Source organism: Ovis aries, chromosome 14 (genome assembly GCF_016772045.2).
Source record: "Ovis aries strain OAR_USU_Benz2616 breed Rambouillet chromosome 14, ARS-UI_Ramb_v3.0, whole genome shotgun sequence".
In the NCBI taxonomy this organism is placed as follows: Eukaryota; Metazoa; Chordata; class Mammalia; order Artiodactyla; family Bovidae; genus Ovis; species Ovis aries.
The window spans coordinates 39,102,952-39,127,786 of NC_056067.1; the positions used below are offsets into that span (position 1 = coordinate 39,102,952).

Sequence of the window (24,835 nt, forward strand, 5' to 3'; positions counted from 1 at the left end):
TTTTGGTCGGCTAAGGCAAAAATGATCGTGCATGAAATCGAAGTTCCCCTGTAACTGCAATTGTAATGTGATATGAAAACGTGGGATTCCTATTGCTGACAAAGTCACAAGGCACTGCTGATACTGTTGTGGTCCTCGACAACACAAAATTGAAGGAAATTCTAAATTTCAGCTAGAGATTAGCTTAACGATAAGCTTTTTCTATTTCTTGTCGCCGGTTAAAATCGCGGGCCTGGAGAGGAAAGCCAGGGACCACAGAGACGTGCGCTCTGGCTTCCTAGAGAGGAAGTTCGCGATACTTGGGTGCCACGGCCGACGTAGTGACGCACTTCCGGTCACACCACATATTGCACTTTTCTTGAGGTGAGTTTCTGTGTTGTGTCGCCTCAGCGAGCCTGCTGGGAGCACACCTTTCACCCTGGAGAAGGCTGTCCGCTTAGTCCCTCGTGTCCAGGTGGAGGGAGTCGGGCGGCGCCACCTGGTCCGGGGAGCTAACGCGCCCGCCGGCCCGGCCCTCGGTGCCTTCGCCCCAGTCCTTAGCGGCCGCCTTGTGTAAGGCTGTGGATGAAAAGGAGACGCCGTTTTATCTCGCACAGCCACAGCCTCCCCTGCTCCCTGGGCTGCTGCTAAGTCGCTTCAGTCGTGTCCGACTCTGTGCGACCCCATAGACGGCAGCCACCAGGCTCCCCCGTCCCTGGGATTCTCCAGGCAAGAACACTGGAGTGGGTTGCCATTTCCTTCTCCAGTGCATGAAAGTGAAAAGTGAAAGTGAAGTCGCTCAGTCGTGTCCGACTCTTAGTGATCCCATGGACCGCAGCCCATGAGACTCCTCCATCCATGGGATTTTCCAGGCAAGAGTGCTGGAGTGGGTTACCATTGCCTTCTCCTAGCAACTATTAACTGAATCGCTAAATGCTAGTTGCTGTTCTAGGTTCCCAAGATGCAGCTGCGAATGAGAGGGCCGTGGGCCCCTCTCCCAGGGACCTTTCAGTTTAATTAAAAGTCCTCTGTTAGTCAAGTGCGATCATTCTTGACGTGCACAAGGCCTTGCAGGACTTGACCTCTTACAACTTCTTCACCTTCGTCTTAAGCACATTCCCTTGATTCTTTGGACTTTCACTTCAAGAACATATTTTTGCACATACTGTTAACTTTGGAAAGATTTTCCTTTCAACTTAAGTAGTTCCTATTCTTAAGCCTCCGCTTCTAGGATAAAGTATCCCTGTCACTAGTCACGATTGTGGTTTTAAAGATAATTCTGAGGATCTTTGATTCTTATTTCTGTTTCTTTTAGTTTAAGCCCCATGAAGGAAGGGATCACACCCTTCTTTCTCGACTGTTTGTCCTGTGTCTCAGACTCGGCCTGGAATGAAATAAGTTTGAGATAAATGTTGGATAAAGAAAACACAGCGTCTTAAACTGAGAGAGGTGGTATACAAGAAAGAGAATCCAGTGCTAGTGAAGTGTGTAACCTGGGGCCCCATCTGGTCTGTAGAGACAGGTTGTGGTGAGCTGGCAGTTACCTATATGAACAGAGGGCCGACTTCTGAAAAGTATTGCACACAGTCTGTCAGTTACAAAGGTTCTAAAGGTTGGAGAAGAGAGGTTCATGAAGAGGAAACAGCAGGTACAAAGGTCCTGAATTAACATAATAGAGAAGCTGAAAGAAGACCAGTGTGGCTAAACTAAAAGAAAAGAGGGTGGCACAGAGATGAGGCTAGCAGGAGATGGCCGCATGCAGTGAATTTCATTTGGGAAAGTCCTGGCTTTTTGATAGGATATGATTGCGTAGCAAGAATACAAAGTGTCTGTAGGGGATGATATAATTAAAGTAGTGACCCAGACATTTTTGCCTGTTGAAGTGGTCTTTTCATGGTCTTTTGCTAATTGGTTTCTGGTTATCACTGGGTCCTAGAAGAGGGTGGTGAAAAAAAAAGATGTGTGCCCCAAGATCAAGAAAAGGAAACCTTACTCTAAGATGATTTTTCTGATTTGGGGCGCTACCTTTATCTACTTTTTAGCCGTAGAATCCCTTTATTGAGTTCTAAAAGAAAAAATCCTGTTGGGATTACTGTTGGAAGCAATTTGATGTAGTTATTAAAAGCTTGGCCTCTGGAAATCAGGCCCATCTGGTTTGGGATCCAAGTTCATCCATCCACTGGCTGAGTGACCTTCATAGAGAAAATTATTTTCTTAGACTGTTTTCTTATTTGGGAAAAAAAAAAAAGGTTTAAAGAATTATTGAGGTGATTGAATGAGTGGATATATATTTATCATCCAAAAACATATTTCTTTTTTTTAACCATTTATGTTTCTCAGTAAAATTTTATTTTTAAAAATAAAGGTCTAGGTTCCTTCTTATAGGGTTTACTTTGAGTTTTCTGATGTATTGCTTGTTTGCTCTTTGTGTATTCGTATTCCCTTGTTCTCATGTCTTAGGACAGACAGTGTTGCACGATGTTGGTGAGTACAAGCTCTGGTACCCAAGGTCAAGTTACTTACCCTTCAAAATCTTAATTTCCTAAGAATTCAAACCTCATGGCATATTGTGGGGAAATATTCATATACCATTTACTCAGTGGCATTTAGTACATGGTTGTTGCTGTTATTGGCAGATTTGTTTTAAAAAAGAGCCTTTGTCTGGATCGGCTCACTCTTGTTTCTCTTTGCTTCTTCCCTCAGCCCCTGCCCTTCATTGAGAGAGAGCCCAATAATGGCTGTCATGCCCCTGAAAGTCTGGCACCAGGTGAGCTGTGGTTCCCTCAGGTCAGCCTTGGAGAGATCTGATGTGAAGAAAGAGGGGGATGAGAGATGATTCTGGCAAGAAGTCTTAGAGCCAAAGCAGTCGGAAGACCCTTGTTGACTCTCTTCAGTAGGACTGGATGCTGGGGGAAAGCTGATGACGCAGGAATGAGCAGCCAGAAGTCCAGCAACAGTGGCTGCGTAGAGGGTCCAGGGATGCAGAAGGATAGTATCCTGTACTCTGAGGATCTCTGTTGAGCTGGTGGGTTTCCAGGTTTAGTGGTTCCTCCTGCAGAGGGCCCTGTGAGAATGAGGGACTCAGATTGCATTATAGGTGTCCATTACACGGTGGGAGTAACCAAGATCAGGGAGACCACAAGGTTCTTGGGAAGCAGGGGCAGAGCGATAGCCGGAAGAATACAAGAAAAAGGGAGCTTGTACCATTTATTCAGAAGTTGACTTGGCTAATCAAGGCAGGGGGCTATGACAGGAAAAATCTGCACTAGGACAAAACACCTCAAGTTAGGGATCCTGTAAAGCCTCTGTGACTTTGTGGCCTTGAGCCAGTCACTTAGCTTCTTTGCACCTTAACTTCATCTGTGAAGTGAACATTAAATACATATATGGGATAAGGAAATTGATTTCTTGAGTTGATTTCACTTTTTGAGACTGATGAATTGCTGGGTGTTCCTTAACTATTTCCTTATTCCTGGGACTTATTTATCTACTAACTCAGCATCTATGAACCATATCCCAGGTTCCTGTCCTGGATTTCTGATACCTGGCTTGTCCCTCTGCCTGACATTGTCTACCCTGCTGCTCCCATCTTCTGATCTTACATAAGTTGTCAGTTACTGGTATCACCGGGTCACAATCCTGACCACTCAGTTTCTAGGTTGCTGAGTAATTGTTGACTCTGTTCTCCCTTGATGCCATTTTCAGAGTCTGACTCTTTCTGGCTACTTTCTCTTCCATTTGTCCCATCTTTTATATTGACCTCCTTCAGGGTTTGTCATTCCTTTTCTTAGATTTTGTTTGCAGAGCTTCCCAGCTAGTTTCTCTGTACAGTCTTGTGCTTTCCCCTCATCATTTGTTACCTGATAGAGCTTGGTTTCCTGAGCTTGGATTTTATTCTGTAGTCCAGGGTTCTTGGACTTTACTGTGCATAAGAATCACCTGGAGGGCTTATGAAACCACAGATTGGTCTCAGATAGGGCCTGTGAATTTGCCTTTTTGGCAAGTTCCTAGGTGATCCTGCTAGTGCGGTGGGGTACCGCGCCTTGAGAACCATTGTTGTAGTTCATGATGACTCATTCAAGGAAGTCATTCAGTTGACTAAGTCAGTTTGTCGTTATAAGTCCATGATTGTATAGCTGGCTGAGGAAGGATTCAATGCAGGACAGGCCTAGAATTGGAGTTAAGTATCCCTAGCAGGTATTAGTGAACTGATTGTATGATAGTGAAGAAGAATCAGATTCCAGAAATATTTAGAAAATAAAATTGGCAGGATTTGATTACTGACTGCTTATTGGAAATGAGCAGTGAATAGGGCAAGTTAGTCCAGGATGAATTTCAGATTTCTAACTTAGGAGACTGGGATGAAATTTGTACTATTTCTGTGTTGAGAAACAACACTTTCACTCACTGTGCTGGTTAGTTACATGAATTGAAGATAGAGCCAGTTTGGCAGGAGGCAGATAGAGTGGATGCATTTGGTGTTAGATGGTGACAGTGCTGACGAGATCTGCAGAGTCAATTGAGGTATTGAAAGGTGGGAGGACATTCCCTGCATATTCAGGTAACCAAGTTTGATACCAAAGTCTGGGGAATGAATAAAAATTCTAAGCCAGATCTTGAGCTTTCTGGCAAGGTAGAGTGGGGCCGTCAGGGATGGGAAAGGGTGGCTATTGAAAAAGCATGATACTTAGTTGACAGAAACATTTACAGATGGTTTTGGAGGTGTATGAAGAAAAACAGTTAAAAGAACTACCCAGCAGCAATTTGATTCCAGAAGCGTATTCTCCTAGGAAAACCCATCAGGAAGCAGAATACACTGTCCCATGCAGCACTGAGTTCTCTCTGCTGGACATTCTTGAGCACAGGCTGCACAACCCCTTCTTCAAGCAGGAGATGAGGGTCGGATGAGGCCAGTCATCAGAGCAAACCATGACTCTGTTCCTGTCATTTGAACTTGAGGTCTGGGGTAGAATGAGCATGCGTGGGGAACATATGGATTGATTGGGCACTTGGGGCAATGAAGGGGGAACAGGTTGGTCCTGCAGTGTCACTTCTGAGTGGGTGTCTGAAGAGATAAAGCTAACTGTTTACTTGTAGGTGCAACAATAAAAGATTGAAAGTTTTATAGAATCAAAGAGATTTTGCTCTAGGGATTTTAATTCATGGGAGACTTTCCAGGGTTTTCAAAACATGATGTTACATTTCATGAGAATAAATTTTGTGTCCAAATGGAAGTTCTAACTTTTAGTGAGAGAAGTTCCAGACTTTTTGTTGTAGCAACAGTCATTTAACAATCAGCTCACTATCCCTGTCCCTTGTGCCCCACACTCTGAGCCAGGGAATTGGCTCTGGCATAGCAGGAACCTCTTGTTTTAGGAGGTGGTGACCTTTGAGGATGTGGCTGTTTACTTCACCCAGACAGAATGGGCTGGCCTTTCTCCTGCACAGAGGGCCCTGTACAGAAGTGTGATGCTGGAGATCTATGGGAACTTGACATCCCTGGGTAAGGCCACTTTTCTCCTGGTGCTCAGATCTGTGCTTTCCTGTTTCCTTCCTTTTCCCCTCTTTATCAGCCAGGGGTGTGGTGTGGAAAGCGGGGAGTTATCTCTTATACCCTCCATGGTCCTGGGACTGAGACCAAATGACCCACTTGAGATGTTATTGGGTAGGAACAAGTCTTGGGTCAGTTTGGTCCCAATGTAGGGAATTGTTTTCACCTGGTATGAGTATGCTCCATCCTCCCAGGGCCTCTGCAGGGTAAGTACTGTCTGTTGTTAGATAAGTTTTCACCTTACTTTTGTCTCCCTGTAGTCTAGGGAAGGGTATGACCCCTTCCCTTTGTTTGCATATGTCCCTCAGGATCACTAACTTACTCGTGGGTCTGGTTTTAGGAAGTGATCACAAATGCTCATTTTCCACTTGAGCAAAAATCTTGGCTTTCCCCAGTCCTGAGCCCTTTACTGTGGATCTGTTCTAGTCTCACTGAGACTCTTGAGCTTTTCGTTCTTTTGACACAGCAGACACGGGACTGACAGGTGCCATTTTCTACCCTTTTCAGGATACCCAGTTCCCAAACCTGAGTTAGTCTCACTTCTAGAGAGAGGGGATTTGCCTGTAGGCCTGGAGACACAGGATAATCCTCCTGCACAGGGGACCAGAGACATCTATAAAAGTAAGTGAGGTGGTGACTATAGAGCTTTACAGAGCAGTATGTTTTAAATGAACCATGCTGTGAAGGATTTAAATAGATGATTTCTCAAAGTAGGCAAATACAAAACCATTTCCACCAACCATAACTCTTTTCCACATATTCCCAATTAATGCATCTCATAATTCTCAAATCTATTTCCTTGTCAACTGTTCTCTACCTGTAAATATTTGACACTTTCATTTTATTAGCCTTACTGAACAGCAGGCTGATGTTGGGAGTTTAGTAATCTCTAAAATCTCTGTTGTGAAAGTGAAAGTGTTAGTCACTCAGTTATGTCCAACTCTTTGTAACCCCATGGACTATAGCCCACCAGGCTTCTCTGTCCATGGAATTCTCCAGGCAAGAGTACTGGAGTAGGTAGCCATTTCCTTCTCCAGGGGATCTTCCCAACCCAAGGACTAAACCCAGGTTTCCTGCATTGCAGGCAAATCCGTTACTGACTGAGCCACCAGGGATAGTTAAATATGGGGTATATGTTTTCAGATCCCCAGTGGATGCCTGAAACTGCAGGTAGTATCAAACCCTATGGAGTTATCCCTGGGTATCCACAGGGGATTGACTCCAGGACCTTTGTAACTGTGGGGTCTGCTTTCTTGGGTACAGAAAATCAGCTATGTATCTATCATGTCTTTTTTTAATATATGCATACCTGTGATAAATTAGACACAGTAAGAGAATACGCATGTTGCCAGTGTCACTCCTCTTGCATGTTGGAGCCATTATGAAGCAAAATAAGGGTTACTTGAACACAAGTACTGAAATCCTGCAAAGGTCTATCTGATAACTGAATCAGCTATTTATTAATAGGCAGGTAGCATATACAAAAGGATGAGTTACATCTGGTTGGAGTGGGTTGGTGCTAGGTTTCATTATGCTATTCAGAACAGTGCACAATTTAAAACTTAAGGATTATTTATTTCTGGAACTTTACGTTTAATATTTTTGGATTGTGGTTGACATGGAAACTGAAACTATGGAAAGAGGGACTGCAGATAAGGGGTAACCACTATAATTTTCAATATTTTTTTGTTTTTGCTATAATTCTCAGGTGGCATTTTTGTTTTCTGTTTGTTATGTCAGATGCCAGGACCCACATGGACAGTGAGTTAACACCAACATGGGGAATTTCTGAAGAAAGAGACATGATGATGTCTCATGGGCCACAGAAGAATGTTCTTAACAAAAGCAGCTTCCTAGAAACATGTGAACTGGAGCAACACCAGGAAATCCCCACAGTGAAAAATATTAGACGAAAGGTTCTGAGAATCCACTATGATAGGAAGCCCTTCAGATGTGAGGAGTGTGGGAAATGCTTCAGCTATTTTTCTTACTATGTTAGACATCAGAGAATCCACACTGGGGAGAAACCCTTTGAGTGTAATGAGTGTGGAAAAGCCTTTAATGGCAATTCTTCATTAGTTCGACATCAGAGAATCCACACCGGTGAGAAACCCTATCAGTGTGAAGAGTGTGGGAGAGCCTTTAATGATAATGCAAATCTGGTCAGGCATCAGAGAATCCACAGCGGGGACAGACCCTATCTCTGTAGGGAGTGTGGAAATGGTTTCACCAGTAGTTCTGAGTTTGTTATACACCAGAGAATTCACACTGGAGAGAAACCTTATGAGTGTAATGAGTGTGGAAAAGCTTTTGTTGGTAATTCACCACTTCTGCGACATCAGAAAATCCACACTGGAGAGAAACCATATGAGTGTAATGAGTGTGGCAAAAGCTTTGGAAGGACTTCTCATCTTAGTCAGCATCAGCGCATTCACACAGGGGAAAAGCCTTACTCTTGTAAAATATGTGGGCAAGCCTTCAATTTCCGTACAAAACTAACTCGGCACCAGCGAGTCCACAGTGAGGTGAAACCTTTTGACTGTATATGTTGTGAAAAAGTGTTTAGTACTCAGGCTCAGTTGAAAAGGCATCTAAGAATCCATATTCAGGAGACCTCCTGTGATGAGTGTGGAAAAGTCTTCACTAGCAAAAGAAATCTGCTTCAGCATCAAATAGTCCATACTAGAAAGAAACCCTGTGAATATGTCAAGTATGAAAAAACCTTTAGGACATCTTCCCAGCTAGATTGTGTCCACCCTGGAGAGAAGCCTGTGCTGGATGTTGGTTGTTTTGGGCTCCCAGAATTCTTTACCCCCTTTTACTGGTAATAGTACACTATATCTCCTTTCCTTCTATCTTCCACTCGGGTAGAATGTGTGACACAGGCCCCGCTTAGCTGCAGATTCTTTCCCTCAAGCTATAGCTGTTGGTTCATATGTCAGTAGATGACCCAGGATAGTCCAGTTAGAATCCCAAACTGAATTAATAACCCTCCTAATGTTGAGCGTGGCCCTGGCCACAGCAACCAGACAGCAGACTGTGGCCCTGTAATCCTTTCACCTTCCAGTTGTTGCAAACTTTTGACATTGGTACTTGTTGAGAGTCAAAGATATGTGAACAATGCGGCCTCCTAATGGATGGTTTCAAAGGCTTCTTGGTGTTTGGAGAACCATGTGCACCCATGTGGACTTTGGAAAGCCTGCCAGTTATGAATTCCATGGTATTGAACAAGCCTTGAAACTCCCAGTACTTCATTGAGCAAGGATTTCCTTACACCCTTAGCATTTGGTGTCTATTCTTTGCAGCACAGGGAGAAGAGGCTGGAAAAATGAGCTGTTTGGGGGAGTGGTTGATTAATGCGGCCCAGAGTAGGCTTGAATCCTGAGCTCCCACCTCCCAGGAACAAGACAGGTCTGTGGGCCTTGCAAGGGCACAAGACCTGTTCTGAGCCAGTCTCTTGAGATCCAAGAACCTGATGTTCAAGGCTGGAGCCTGGAGTTTACCACCATCATCATCCTTGCTCTTCAGCAAATGGAAGAACATGCTGTGGCTGGATAGCAAGAGCATTTGACAGGTAGCTATAGCCACTGACTAAATAAATCCCTTTTTACCTTCTGCTTCAGATTCTGTGCTGTGCAGTGGGATATGCTGCTTTCACCGAGCCAGAATCTGCCCACATGTCCAAGTACAGCACCCCAGCTTTCCTTAGGGAGCTACATCTCACGTGCTGCCAGAGGGCTGATCCCACACTCCACCCATCTGGAAGATGGGTATATGATGCATGTCTAGCCAGTTCCATTTTCTCTCCTCTGATTGCTATGATTGCTATGAGGGCGAGAATGTTATCCAAGCCAGACCAAAGGCATTCCAAATCATGAGTTTCATTGAACCCTAGTGAAGGAGAAACCATTCCCAGTAGAATGGGCTTTGAGCTTGTGTCATCCTGGAGGTGCTGGGTGAGAGACTGCCTGAGTGGAGTTACCGTAAGGCAATCAGCAGGATTGACAGTCAGAGAGGGGCCAGGTCGCACACTATATGATCCCTTGGATCTGACACCTCTGAACCCACTCTTCAACTTGTCTCTTGTAAAGATTGCTTTCTATCATCTATAATATATTTATTTCACTTGAGTGTGTCTAGTCCCTTGTAATCAAAAAAGCCCTGACACATTGTTGGTTGACACATTGGATTATTGGTTGTTGGTTGACACATTGGATCATTGGTTGTTGAGGCTCCCTCTGGCATGGTGTCTCTGATGGGTGGGGCATGTTTAGGGGAGGTGAAGACACTAGGTGCAGTCAGGTCTAAGGGGAGCTGCCAGACAACTCTTCCTAATTTCTTGACGTCCCAGAACACAGAGAGGAGAACTAGCAGGGAGAAAGGGCCAGAGGATGGTCAGTTGGTCTGTATGTATTTTCCGTATTTTAGGGTTTATTTTGTTTGTGTTTTTCACCCGTTGAAGTCTTTCAGCACATCTGCCAGAAACTCATGACAGCCTATTTACTTATTGGCTTCTTATACTGTAATTCATGAAAATCTATCAACTTTTTTTTTTTTTTACCTCTACCCTGAAACAACTGGTGATTCTTTAAGGACGAACATTTTCAGACTTCCAACAGAGTCAGTCATGACTGTCGTCAGGCCACTTTTATCAGCCTCATTGACTTTTGTTTTTAAAAGTCCCTGTCTCTCTCCCTCCAGAATCTTTTTCTTAAAACAGGAAGGTAGCTAGATATGGCAACCTACTCCATTATTCTTGCCTGTGAAATTCCATGGTCAGAGGAGCCTGGTGGGGCTATAGTCCATGGGGTCACAAAGAGGCGAACATGACAGCAGCTAAACAACAACAAAAGCTAGATATGAGCAGAGAAAGGGGAGCATGGGCCAGATGGCAGGAAGCTATGCATCTTGTGCAGAGGAGAGGGGGATCCTTGGAACCTCCATACTGGAAACCATACATTTGGAGATAAGTGTCCTGGAGGCAGAACAAAGAGATGTGGGAAAATGCAGGAGTATCTGGTGTCTGAATGTAACCTTTCGCTCATTATGCTTTCACTACAATAAAATAAGCCTTGCAGATAAGTGGCCATCCTGCACTGATGCCATGACATTTCTGATCAATGCTAAATAAGGACAAAAGTCCTTCCCTCCAGGAAGATGGTGCTGCAATAAAAATCAGAGAACATGACCCCCAAACCCAGTGAATATTATGTTCCACATACCTGGCTTGCCAAAAAAACTCAGGGCAGCTATTCACCTGAGCCTGTCTGCTCTTCCCACTGAGAGTGTACTTTAATTTAAATAAATCCTTGCTTTCTCTGTCTTGATTTCTCTGTCTCATCTCTGAATATTTCTGGGATAAAACAAGAACCCTTCACCAAGAACACTTTTCAGGGTTACCTCAGTCTGTCTTCCGAATAGCAATTCTTAAAACCCAAAATAAATTATTTTGTTTGTTGTCTCCTGCATTATGTTATTTTATGTTTTAACACTTAGCAATATATATGTAGAGTCATCTTTGTCTCTGCTTGGGTTTGTGGTTCATTTCTTTCAATAGCTAAAGTATTCCATTGCCTATGTAGGATGGGAAAAATGATTTTCCCTATACTTTTCTTCATTCTTGGCTGAGGTCCCCTCTGTAAAAAGGTAACTTCTGATGGATTTATAGATATGGGTTTGCAGTTTAAAAACTTAATCAGCCTAAAATAATTCTTAGATTAAACAGGCATATTTGGGGGTGCATATGCTCTTGCCCTTCACATGTCAGTGCCCCAATATGCTAATGCATTCACCTACAGAAGAACATCCTAATATCTTTAAGCTTTTAGCCATTATGAATAGAGCTGAGGTATATAATTTATGGCAGTTTTGTTTGCACACAGTTTTCCAAAACAATTGTCTAAATACTAGAGGTCTGATTTTTATATCCATGGTAAGACTTGTTTAGTTAAAGGAAAAACTTCCAAACTGTCTTTCAAAATGATTGTACCTGTACTCCACCAGCAGAGAAGTAGAGGTCCTGTTCTTCCCCCCTCCAGCGACAGATACTGTCATGTTTTGAAGGTTAGCAGTTCTAACAGATGTGCAGTACTGTCACATTCTGATTTGTATTTCCCTCTGTTCAGTTCAGTTCAGTCTCTCAGTCATGTCCGACTCTTTGTGACCCCATGAATCGCAGCACGCCAGGGCTCCCTGTCCATCACCAACTCCCGGAATTCACTCACACTCACGTCCATCGAGTCCATGATGCCATCCAGCCATCTCATCCTCTGTCGTCCCCTTCTCCTCCTGCCCCCAATCCCTCCCAGCATCAGAGTCTTTTCCAATGAGTCAACTCTTAGCATGAGGTGGCCAAAGTACTGGAGTTTCAGCTTTAGCATCATTCCTTCCAAAAGAAATCCCAGGGCTGATCTCCTTCAGAATGGACTGGGTTGGATCTCCTTGCAGTCCAAGGGACTCTCAAGAGTCTTCTCCAACACCACAGTTCAAAAGCATCAATTCTTTGGCGCTCAGCCTTCTTCACGGTCCAACTCTCACATCCATACATGACCACAGGAAAACCATAGCCTTGACTAGATGGACCTTAGTAGGCAAAGTAATGCCTCTGCTTTTGAATATGCTATCTAGGTTGGTCATAACTTTTCTTCCAAGGAGTAAGCGTCTTTTAATTTCATGGCTGCAATCACCATCTGCAGTGATTTTGGAGCCCCCCAAAATAGAGTCTGACACTGTTTCCACTGTTTCCCATCTATTTCCCATGAAGTGATGGGACCGGATGCCATGATCTTGGTTTTCTGAATGTTGAGCTTTAAGCCAACTTTTTCACTCTCCACTTTCACTTTCATCAAGAGGCTTTTTAGTTCCTCTTCACTTTCTGCCATAAGGGTGGTGTCATCTGCATAACTGAGGTGATTGATATTTCTCCTGGCAATCTTGATTCCAGCTTGTGTTTCTTCCAGTCCAGCGTTTCTCATGATATACTCTGCATATAAGTTAAATAAGCATGCAAAAAAGCAAAATGGCTGTCTGGGGAGGCCTTACAAATAGCTGTGAAAAGAGAGGCAAAAAGCAAAGGAGAAAAGGAAACATATAAGCATCTGAATGCAGAGTTCCAGAGAATAGCAAGAAGAGATAAGAAAGCCTTCTTCAGCAATCAATGCAAAGAAATAGAGGAAGAGAACAGAATGGGAAAGACTAGAGATCTCTTCAAGAAAATTAGAGATACCAAGGGAACATTTCATGCAAAGATGGGCTTGATAAAGGACAGAAATGGTATGGACCTAACAGAGCAGAAGATATTAAGACGAGGTGGCAAGAATACACAGAAAAACTACAAAAAAGATCTTCACGACCCAGATAATCATGATGGTGTGATCACTAATCTAAAGCCAGACATCCTGGAATGTGAAGTCAAATGGGCTGTAGAAAGCATCACTACAAACAAAGCTAGTGGAGGTGATGGAATTCTAGTTGAGCTGTTTCAAATCCTGAAAGATGATGCTGTGAAAGTGCTGCACCCAATATGCCAGCAAGTTTGGAAAACTCAGCAGTGGCCACAGACTGGAAAAGGTCAGTTTTCATTCCAATCCCAAAGAAAGGCAATGCCAAAGAATGCTCCATCTACCACACAATTGCACTCATCTCACATGCTAGTAAAGTAATGCTCAAAATTCTCCAGGCCAGGCTTTAGCAATACATGAACCGTGAACTTCCAGATGTTCAAGCTGGTTTTAGAAAACACAGAGGAACCAGAGATCAAATTGCCAACATCCGCTGGATCATGGAAAAAGCAAGAGAGTTCCAGAAAAACATCTATTTCTGCTTTATTGACGATGCCAAAGCCTTTGACTGTGTGGATCACAATAAACTTTTGAAGATTCTGATAGAGATGGGAATACCAGACTACCTGACCTGCCTCTTGAGAAATCTGTATGCAGGTCAGGAAGCAGCAGTTAGAACTGGACATGGAATAGGAAAAGGAGTACGTCAAGGCTGTATATTGTCACCCTGCTTATTTAACTTCTATGGAAAGTACATGAGAAACGCTGGACTGGAAGAAACACAAGCTGGAATCAAGATTTCCGGGAGAACTATCAATCACCTCAGATATGCAGATGACACCACCCTTATGGCAGAAAGTGAAGAGGAACTAAAAAGCCTCTTGATGAAAGTGAAAGTGGAGAGTGAAAAAGTTGGCTTAAAGCTCAACATTCAGAAAACCAAGATCATGGCATCCGGTCCCATCACTTCATGGGAAATAGATGGGGAAACAGTGGAGACAGTGTCAGACTCTATTTTGGGGGGCTTCAAAATCACTGCAGATGGTGATTGTAGCCATGAAATTAAAAGACGCTTACTCCTTGGAAGAAAAGTTATGACCAACCTAGATAGCATATTCAAAAGCAGAGGCATTACTTTGCCTACTAAGGTCCATCTAGTCAAGGCTATGGTTTTTCCTGTGGTCATGTATGGATGTGAGAGTTGGACCGTGAAGAAGGCTGAGCGCCAAAGAATTGATGCTTTTGAACTGTGGTGTTGGAGAAGACTCTTGAGAGTCCCTTGGACTGCAAGGAGATCCAACCCAGTCCATTCTGAAGGAGATCAGCCCTGGGATTTCTTTGGAAGGAATGATGCTAAAGCTGAAACTCCAGTACTTTGGCCACCTCATGCTAAGAGTTGACTCATTGGAAAAGACTCTGATGCTGGGAGGGATTGGGGGCAGGAGGAGAAGGGGACGACAGAGGATGAGATGGCTGGATGGCATCATGGACTCGATGGACGTGAGTGTGAGTGAACTCTGGGAGTTAGTGATGGACAGGGAGGCCTGGCGTGCTGCGATTCATGGGGTCACAAAGAGTCGGACACGACTGACCAGCTGAACTGAACTGAACTTAATGGTGTGTGATAGGGAAGGAAATGGCAACCCATTCCAGTATTCTAGCCTGGAGAGCCTCATGGACAGAGGAGCCTGATGGGCTACATACAGTCCATGGGGTTGCAGAGAATCAGACATGACTTACCAGCTGAACAACAGTTTTTGTGATGTTAGTGTATTCTTGTGTGCCTATTTCTGCTCTGCATATCTTCTTTGGCCAGGAGTCTGTTCTGATCTTTGCCCATTTTTAATGAGGTTTTTTGTTCTAGAGTTCTTAGGACAAAATGAGAACAAATCCTTTACTAGATATGTGTTTTGCAAACATCTTTCTATTTGTGGTTTGTCTTTGGCTTTCTGAATAAGATCTTTCACAGAATAGAAGTTTCTAATTTTATAAAATCCACATTATTAACTCTTTTGTTAATAGGCTTTTGGTGGTGTGTGTTCAAGTTATCCCCAGATCCAAGGTCATATAGATTCTTTTTTTAATGTTTTCTTTCAGAATTTTTATAGTTTCCTAATTTAAGTTTGTCTGTGGACAATTTGGGGTAAGTTTGGGTGTAAGTTGTAAAGTTTGTCTATATTCATTTCATTGCATGTGTTTTCTAATTAATTACTTGGTGTATAATGTCTAGTTTTCCTAACACCATGTTTTTTCAGGGGACTGTCCATGTTGTATGTTCTTGGCCCTATTCTCATGAATTAAGTATCTGCATGTGAGTTTTTTTGCTGGGCTTGCTCTGTATTCTTTTCCTTTATTGCACATCTGTGTTTGTGACAGTTCCACACTGTTTTTGTTACCTTGGCTCCATGATATAGTTTGAAGTCGGAGGGAGACTTCTGACTCCCAGCTGTTTTCTTTTTTCTCAGGATTTCTTTGGCTGTTCAGGGTCCTTTGTGGTTCCATACAAATATTAAGATGATTATTTCTAGTTTTATGAAAAAAGCCTTTGAAAATCTGATCAAGAATGCATTGAATCTACAGATGGCTTTGGGTAGAATGGACATTTTAGTAATAGTAATTCTTCCAGTACATGAGCTCAGAATATTTTTCTATTTATTTGTGTCTTCTTTCATTTTTTAAATCAGGGCTTTATAGTTTTCCAAGTACAAGTAGGAGTCTCATATCCTTGGTTAAAATTATCCTAGATATTTTTTTTCTTTTCTATGAAGTTATAAGTAGGATTGCTTTTTAAATTTATCCTTCTTGTGGTTCGTTATTAGTACATAGAAACTTAGCTGATTTTTATATATTAATTTTATATTTTGCAACTTTATTGAATTTTATTCCAACAATTTTTTTTAACATGGAGTGAAGTAGAAAATTGTAATTCTAAAATCCCACTGTTGGGCTTTCCTGGTGGTTCAGTGGCTAAAACTCTGCTCTCAATGCAGGGAGTCTAGGCTTGTTCCCTGGTCAAGGAAGTAGATCCCACATGCCACAATTAAGATCCGATGCCTCCAAATAAATTATTTTTTAAATTATTAAAAAAATAAAATCCCATTGTTTCTACTGTATTTCAGGTCATCCATAATACCAAAGACATGGTGACTCCTAATGTAATCTTCTTATGATATGTCTTACTAACATGTGGCCCCTACAAGGCCAGTTAATATCACAATTTTGGTTCAACTGGATCTAGGTAAGTCTCATTTATAACAGAGTTAAGGTCTTCTGTTTTTCTGGCATGGTACTGACATGGTTGTTTTGAAAAGTAAATTACCTTCTAATAATTTCAAACAAAATTTCACAGCAGTAAAAAGTATTCACATTTGCCACTTCACACAGAATACTGTAGTATGTTTTACCCACAATAGAAATTCTCTCCTCAGAATGACACATAACCCTCCAATCAAGAAATTCTGTGGTTCCACATTATAATTTAATCCACAAGCCCACTTCAACTTTTAACAGTTGTCCAAATGTGTGAAAATGACTTTTTCTATTCTGATCCAGTTTTCTTGTTTTGGAATGATTACTTGGATTTTCCCTTATTTTTATAACCTTGATGGATTTAAAGCCTACAAGATGAACATGTGATCTGGGGTGGCCTTTTCTATATGGCTTTTTTTCTACTGAGAATGTTTTCAGTGTTCATCCATATTGTAACAATTATCAGTACTTAATTCACTTTTCTCTATAGTGATTAAAAATATATAACATGACAGTTACCATTTAAACATTTTAAGTGTACAATTCTGTGGCATTATCTGCCTTTATACTGTTGTACAAATATCCTCACCCTCCATTCCAGAACTTTATCTTTCTCAAGTGAAACTCTTTATCTGTTAACATGGTGCCCTCAGCCCCTGGAAACAACATTATTTTTTTCTTCTCTGGATATCTGTGTAAGTGGAATTGTACAATATTTGTATTTCTGTGACTGACTTATTTCACTTAGTGTGGTGACTTCAAGCTTCATCCACGTTGTGGCATGTTTGAGAAGTACTTTAAAGGCTGAATCATATCCCATTGTGTTTATTCATTTGTACCATATCTTGTTTTTCATTCATCTGTCAGTGGGTAGTTGAATTCCTTCCACCTTTGTCTCTTGTGAATAATGCTGCTGTGAAATGGTTGTACAAACATCTGTTTCAGTTTCTGCTTTCAAATATTTTGGGTATTTATACTGGAGTGAAATTGATATATTAAGTTTTTAAGGAACTACCATATTGTTTTCCACAGTGAGATTTGTATAGCTTTGCAAAAATCTTCCCAAATGTCTTGCAAAGTAGCTGTATATCCATTTCACCAGCAGTGAAGGATAGTTTGTTGTTCCTCACACTTGCATCAGTTGGTAGTATTATTATTATTATTTTTTTAGTTCAGCAGTTTTAATAGTTGTACAGTACTTCCTCATTGTTTTAATTTGTAATTCCCTAATGGTATGTGATACTGAACATATTTTTATATGCTTGTTTACTATCTTCATTGGCCAAGTAGGTCTCCCTCCTGGTCAGATATAAAGCCATTTCTAATGGGGCTGTTTGTTCTATAGTTGTTTGTATAATTTGAGTACAAATTCTTTATCAGGTAAGTGTTTTGAAATTCGTTTTCTTTCCATTTGTGGCTTGTCATGGAATTTTTGGCTCCATCTGAGTTTTGAAACCTGGTGGATTCATCACTGACAGGTTTGAGTGGTTGAAGCCTGCACTTCCCAGCAAGCAGAGCCAAGTCTACCTCTCTGACTTTTGAGGTACCTGCATGTTCATCTGGAGGACTTGATTCCATGCAGCTGACAGGAGCTTGGTTGTCTCAGGATTTACCAGGGCTTTGACTTCCTGTGCCTGGCTGAGTTAACTCAGACAGAAGTTCAGTTTCCTCAGGACACACTCACATGTGCAGACAGGAGTTCAGTGTTTTCAAGACCTGCTGGGAGGCACTGCTGTAGGAGTAAAAGGCAAAGAAAAAGTGGGGTGAAGCTTCCTGTATGCGGCTGACTCCTGGGTAGGGGGCAGTGATCCATTCTCAGAGGAGCCAGAAAAGGACTTGATGTGGAAAATTGTGGCTTTTAGGTAATTTTGTGTGTGGTGTGGACAGTTTCCAGTGTCTTTCTTTGGTGGGTAGTATCTAGTTTCCTGGGCATCAGTTTATTGAGGGGACTTGATCCTAATGTATGTCCTTGAGTTTACTTCTGGGTTCTCTGTTCTGTTCCTCTGGTGGGTGTGCCTGTTTTTGTGCCAGTTCCACACTGTTTTGGTTCCTGAAGCTTTGTAGTGTAATTTGAAGTCAGGGAGTAAGTCGACTCCAGCTGTGCTTCTTTAGGATCACTTTGGCTCTTTCAGGTCTTTTTTGGTTCTACACACGTGGTAGAATTGTTAATTCTGTTTCTGTGAAAAATGCCATTTTAATTGTGTTTGAATTGAATGTGTACACTGCTTTGGCTGGAGGAACGTTTTAACAACAGTCTTCCATTGCTCAATCACGGAATATTTTTGTTTATTTCTTCTTCAGCTTCTTTATTACTGTCTTGCAGTTATCATTGTGCAAGTGTTTCATTCACATCATTGGTTAAATTTACACCAAAATTTACATCAAAATTTTATTTTTGATGCAGTTGTAAATGTGATTGTTTTCTTAATTTTTCTTTCTGATACTTCTTTATTAGTGTGTTAAAAACTCAACTGACTTTTGTGTATTACTTTTGTAGCATACAGCTTTACTAAATTTATGCATTACTTGTAAATTTTGGAAGTTTGATGTGGAAAATTGTTAATTCAAAAATCTCATTATTTCTACCACATTCTAAGTCATCCACAATACCCAAGACATAGTGGCTACTAATATAATCTTTCCACAGTACCTCTTAATAATATTTGGGTTCCTGTAAGAGTAATCAACTTAACCATTTTAGGAGAGCTGAATGTGGGTAGGGCTTGGCACCTATCATGAAGTTTGATGTCTTAATACCATGTCAGAAAAGTAGATGACGTGTTTGTTTTGAAAAGTTATTTACTTTCCGCTAACTTCAAACATATAGAAAACTTGAAGTAGCAGTATAATGTATTCTTTATCTGTAGGTTCACATTCCCTGGGCTTCCCTGGTAGCTCAGGATATCAGGGATAGGCTACCCACTTCAGTATTCTTGGGCTTCCTTTGTGGCTCAGTTGGTAAAGAATCCACCTGCAATGTGGGAGACCTGGGTTCTATCCCCAGGTTGGGAAGATCTGCTGGAGAAGGGAAGAGCTACCCACTTCAGTATTCTGGTCTGGAGAATTCCATGGAGCGTATAGTCCATGGGGTTGCAGAGACTTGGACATGACTGAGCAACTTTCACTTCACATTTCCCAGTCATCACTGATTTGCCACATACGCCAGTTTAAATGATAATTTCCTTTGTGTTTTACCCCCAAAAGGGACACTGTCCCAGGGAACACCCCTGTAACCCCAGTATGAGAAATCATTATGATTTTTACCTTCTGATACAATCTATAAGCCCACTTCTATCACTTGTCCCAAAGTATGAAAATGTCTTTTTCCATTCTGATCCAGTTTTCTTTTTCTGGAAGTGATCTTGAGACTTTCATTTTCACAACCTTGATGGATTTAAAGCACACAAGACGAGTATGATCTCGGTGGCCTTTTCTATATGGTTTCTTTCTAGGGTATTTTCAGTGTTCATGCATGTTGTAACTTGTGTCAATACTTCAGTCACATTTTCCATTGTGATTAAATCTATTGAACATAACATTAACCAGTTAAACCATTTAAAGTATATAGTTCTATGACATTCACTACATTTTCATTGTTCAAATGTGTCCTCACCATTCATCTCCCATACTTTTTAAGTTTTTCCAAGTGAAACTGCATCCATTAAACATTAACTCCATTTAACCCTTGACAGCTGCATTCTACTGTCTCTGAATTTTACTTCTCTGAATACTTCATAGAAGTAGAATCATATAATATTCATATAATATTCATATAATTTTTTTATGCCCAAGTTATTTCACTTAGCATAATGACTAAGGCTTATACATGATGTAGCATGTGTTTGAATTTCCTTAGTTTTTAAGGCTAAATAATATACCTTTGTGTATATATCACATTTTGCTTATCAATTCATGTATCATGGACACGGGTTGCTTCCACCTTTTGGAGAGTGTAATGCTGCTATGAATATGGTTGTACAAATATCTGTTTCACTCCATCCTTCAAACCTTTTGGATGTATATCCTGAAGTGGCACTGACAAATCATACATTAATTTATGTTTTTGATGAACCACCATACTGTATTCTTTTCCACAGCAGATGCACCATTTTACTCTATTTCTGTGTATGGCGGAATAATATGGAACTTTATAGATCCACCCTATGTTACTTATCTATTCATCCACTGATGGGTTATTTGAATTATTTCTACCATTAGGCCAATGTCAACAATGCTGCTATGAATGTTCATCTATAAGTTTTTGTTTGAACAATTGTTTTCAGTTCTTTGTGTCATATACCTAGTCATGGAGTTCTTAAACCAAACTCAAATTGTATTTTACCTTTTTTGAAGAAATGCCAAACTATTGTACATATTGTCCACACCATTTTACACTTTCACAAAAAATGTGTAAAGGTTCCATTTTCTCTACATTGTTGCCAAACATCTTTGTTTGTTCTTGATTATGACCATTTATTGTACGTGAATGGATGTCACTTTGTGGTTTTAATTTGCATTTCTATCATAACATGAAAGAAGTATACGTAAGAAGGTTTTATTAGAATCTCAAACCTCAGGATACTGCTCAGTAGACATAGCTGTTGTATAACCAAACAGTATTAAACATTCCCCTTAAAACTATTAAATATATTCCCCTTAAACAAATTTTAAAAATCATTAAGCACAAAACACTACGCCAAAATTTATTACAGTACACAACCACTTTACTAACCCATAGAAGTGCATGCTCAGTTGTGTCTGGTTCTGGACTGTAGCCCGCCAGGCTCCTGTGTCCATGGAATTTTTCAGTCTAAAATACCCAAGCCCACAATACATTTGTGAAGGGTTTGAAGAAAAACCTACAAAACTACCAAAATAATACTTAAAGCAAATATAATGTGTGTCATCACTAGTCTTACATGCAATGTAATCATAGCCAATGACTTGAAAAATCGTGTCCCAACTGTAGTAACACTAATGACCAACATTAATTAAATCCCACCCATTAATCAAAATTGTTAACAATGCATTTACTGATCTACTAGCCCTATCAAATAGCTGAGTCAGTCAGATCAGTCACTCAGTCATGTCCAACTCTTTGTGACCCCATGGACTGCAGCACGCCAGGCCTCCCTGTCCATCACCAACTCCCAGAGTTTACTCAAATTCATGTCTACTGAGTCGGTGATGCCATCCAACCATCTCATCCTCTGTCGTCCCCTTCTCCTCCTGCCTTCAATCTTTCTCAGCATCAGGGTCTTTTCAAATGAGTCAGCTCTACGCATCAGGTGGCCAAAGTATTGGAGTTTCAGCTTCAACATCAGTCTTTCCAATGAACATTCAGGACTGATTTCCTTTGAAGTCCTGCAAAGAGATCCAAAGGTGGATCTCTTTGCGGTCCAAGGGACTCTCAAGAGTCTTCTCCAACACCACAGTTCAAAAGCATCAATTCTTCGGCATTCAGCTTTCTTTATAGTCCAACTCTCACATCCACACATGACTACTAGAAAAAACATAGCATTGACTAGACGGACCTTTGTTGGCGAAGTAATGTCTGCTTTTTTAATATGCTGTCTAGGTTGGCCATAGCTTTTCTTCCGAGAAGCAAGCATCCTTTAATTCATGGCTGCAATCACCATCTGCAGTGATTTTGGAGCCCATAAAAATAAAGTTTGCCACTGTTTCCACTGTTTCTCCATCTATTTGCCATGAAGTGATGGGACCAGATGCCATGATCTTTATTTTCTGAATGTTAGCTTTAACCCAACTCTTTCACTCTCCTCTTTCACTTTCATCAAGAGGCTCTTTAGTTCTTCCTCACTCTTTGCCATAGGGGTGGTGTCATCTGCATATCTGAGGTGATTGCTATTTCTCCCGGCAATCTTGATTCCAGCTTGTGCTTCATCCAGCCCAGCATTTCATTATTGCAGCTTTAGCAGTTTTTCACCTATTATTCCTTCATGAAACAGGCTCTAATAGTCCAAAATGGATCTCATCCTGAATGAACAATATCACATTTCATCTATACTATACTACACAATTAAAGATACCTTGAGTACCTTGTTCCTATTTCTAATCTTAATCTTACTAATACTAGTCTCACCTGACCTTCTAGGGTACCCAGAGAGTTATACTCAACCTAATCTCCTCAGTGCTCTCCCTCACATCAAATAAGAATGATATTTTTTATTTTCATATGCAATTCTGTGATCCATTTACAACAAATAGGAGGTGTACTAGCATTAACCCTCTCATTCCTAATTTTATCAGTGGTCCCAATACTTCATATAGTAAAACAACGAAGTATAACATTATAACCTCTTAGCCAGTGTTTATCCTGAGTACTTGTTGCTTTATCCTGAGTTTAAACAAGTTTAAACTTGTTTATCCTGAGTTCAGTTGCTCAGTCGTGTCCGACTCTTTACGACCCCATGGACTGCAGCACACCAGGCTTCCCTGCTGCTGCTGCTGCTAAGTCGCTTCAGTTGTGTCCGACTCTGAGACTGCATAGACGGCAGCCCACCAAGCTCCCTGGTCCCTGGGATTCTCCAGGCAAGAACACTGGAGTGGGTTGTCATTTCCTTCTCCAATGCATGAAAGTGAAAAGTGAAAGTGAAGTCACTCAGTCATGTCCAACTCCAACTCTGCAGCCCACCAGGCTCCTCCGCCCTTGGGATTTTCCAGGTAAGAGAACTAGAGTGGGTTGTTATTGCCTTCTCTGCCAGGCTTCCCTGTCCATCATCAATTCCTGGAGCTTGCTCAAACTCGTCCATCTCATCGGTGATTGCCATCCAACCATCTCATCGTCTGTCATCCCCTTTTCTTTTTGCCTTCAATATTTCCTAGCATCAGGGTCTTTTCCAATGAGTTAGTTCTTTGCATCAGGTGGCCAAAGTATTTGTAGGGGATCTATTAACAGCATTATTGTAGGGGACCTCTTAACAGTGACATGAATTGGAAGACAAACTGTCGATTACTCATTTATTATCATTTGACAAAGAGGATCTGTTCTGTATTTTCCTATAATTGTGGTCCTTATACCACTAACAAGCATTATTATAGAGAACCTCCTAAAATGAAGAATCTTTGTATATTTATTAGTTTGTTCTTCTAAAACAGAAAAGGAAAATAACATTTCTCCCTAAGACTCAAGGAAGATGCTCCAGCCCTCCATCAACACCCAAAGCTGAACTCTACTTCAGCGATTCCCTGAACAACTTGCTTATGGAACATTTTACACTATCTTTAAGTACTGTGTGAGTATTTAAAAATGACATCTAAAAACTAATATTATGGTGTGCTTTGTGCATTTGTGCCCTTCCACTAATGTAAATAAATATATATGTCTTCTCATGCATAGTATATGATATGTATAATCATGAATCATTTATGTATCCTATATATATAAGTATGTACATCAACCTGTTGATATTACATACACATTAACATTTCAACTCACATTAGGTTCCAGTCCCCACAAACATTCACAGGAGTAATTGAAGTGATCAGTATTGCACAGGACATATTTTTTAAATCATGCATATCACATAAAGCTAATCATTCCCAGTTATCATGCTTATCATAATTAATAGGCAGAGCATAATTATCAAGCCATGATAAATCATCAGCTTACCCACAGATGTGCCTCTTTCCTTGTACTAGGCCAATGAACCATGAGGATTTCTATTAATGAACTATATCTGGCATCTGGTTCTTACTTCAAGATTATCTCACTTAAAATCCCCCACTCTTTCCCCTTCAGTAATACACCTCAATAGATTAATGATTAATCAGCCATGCTCACTCGTTTCATGCTTCTGGCATTTTTAAGTTGAGGGGGATGCTGGGACTCAGCTATGGCCATCAGAAGCCTTAACACAGTCAAGAATCTTGTAGCTGAGCTTTGAGAGTGAAGGTGAAAGTCGATCAGTATTGTCCAACTCTTTGCGAACCCCATGGATATACAGTCCATGGAATTGTCCAGGCCAGAATACCAGAGTGAAGTATTCCTTCTCCATGGGATCTTCCTAATCCAGGGATTGAATCCAGGTCTCCCACATTGCAGGTGGATTCTTTACTAGGGAAGCTGAGCCACTAGGGAAGCCCAAGAATACTGGAGTGGGTAGCCTATCCCTCCTCCGGTGGATCTTCCTGACCTAGGAATTGAACCAGGATCTCCAGCATTGCAGGCGGATTCTTTACCAGCTGAGCTACAAGGGAAGCCCTAGTACAAGAAGTAGCTGAGCTTACATTGAGTATTATTTTCCAACATCATCTATCATAATATGTTACTATGTCAGTGGTCACAGGATACAGAGCAGTTTTACACATACCATACATGCACACTTATATCTACATGCACACTTATATCTGATAAATAGCTTGCCTAACCAAACCCCCACCATCCTCCCACTAATTCTCATACTTTATATACCATTATCACCCTGCCAAATCCCCAAAATAAGTCAAAGCATATAAGATTCTGCTAACTCACCTAACAAATGTACTGCCCTCAATTCACCAACCCAAAGTTAGTTGAACTCCAAACTTGCCTAACTACACCACTGAGTTATTTACATACATAAGGCTTATATAGACAGCCACCTACCTCAACCTGCCATTTACATTCAACAAAATTAAAAGTAAAAATTACATTTTAATAATCATTTTGGAGTTTAACAGGGCTATTTTTGTCACAAGATTTGGTGGTGTTGATTGGGAGCCAGGAGTAACAAATCCTGCAGTGCACAACACATACCTGCCTATGAAAAGTTTT

General features: G+C 41.1%; 1 protein-coding gene across 3 annotated transcripts; it reads left to right on the forward strand.

Moving 5' to 3' along the window:
- The first annotated feature begins 325 nt into the window (after positions 1–325).
- ZNF19 (zinc finger protein 19) lies at positions 326–23,421 on the forward strand. 3 transcript variants are annotated; one of them, XR_009596190.1, is made up of 6 exons: positions 326–363; positions 2,683–2,746; positions 5,356–5,482; positions 6,038–6,151; positions 7,271–9,104; positions 15,930–23,421. XR_009596190.1 is itself a non-coding variant. In XM_015100533.3 (5 exons), exons 2-5 carry the CDS (start codon positions 2,714–2,716, stop codon positions 8,356–8,358), a joined length of 1,362 nt encoding a protein of 453 aa, XP_014956019.2. In that variant the 5' UTR covers positions 326–363; positions 2,683–2,713; the 3' UTR covers positions 8,359–10,857. The 3 variants fall into 3 exon arrangements, 2 of the variants coding, with proteins under 2 accessions (XP_014956019.2, XP_060254001.1); XM_015100533.3 differs by lacking the exon at positions 15,930–23,421 and having other exon boundaries at positions 7,271–10,857; XM_060398018.1 differs by lacking the exons at positions 326–363; positions 2,683–2,746; positions 15,930–23,421 and adding an exon at positions 2,773–3,004 and having other exon boundaries at positions 7,271–10,857.
- The last annotated feature ends 1,414 nt before the right edge of the window (positions 23,422–24,835 follow it).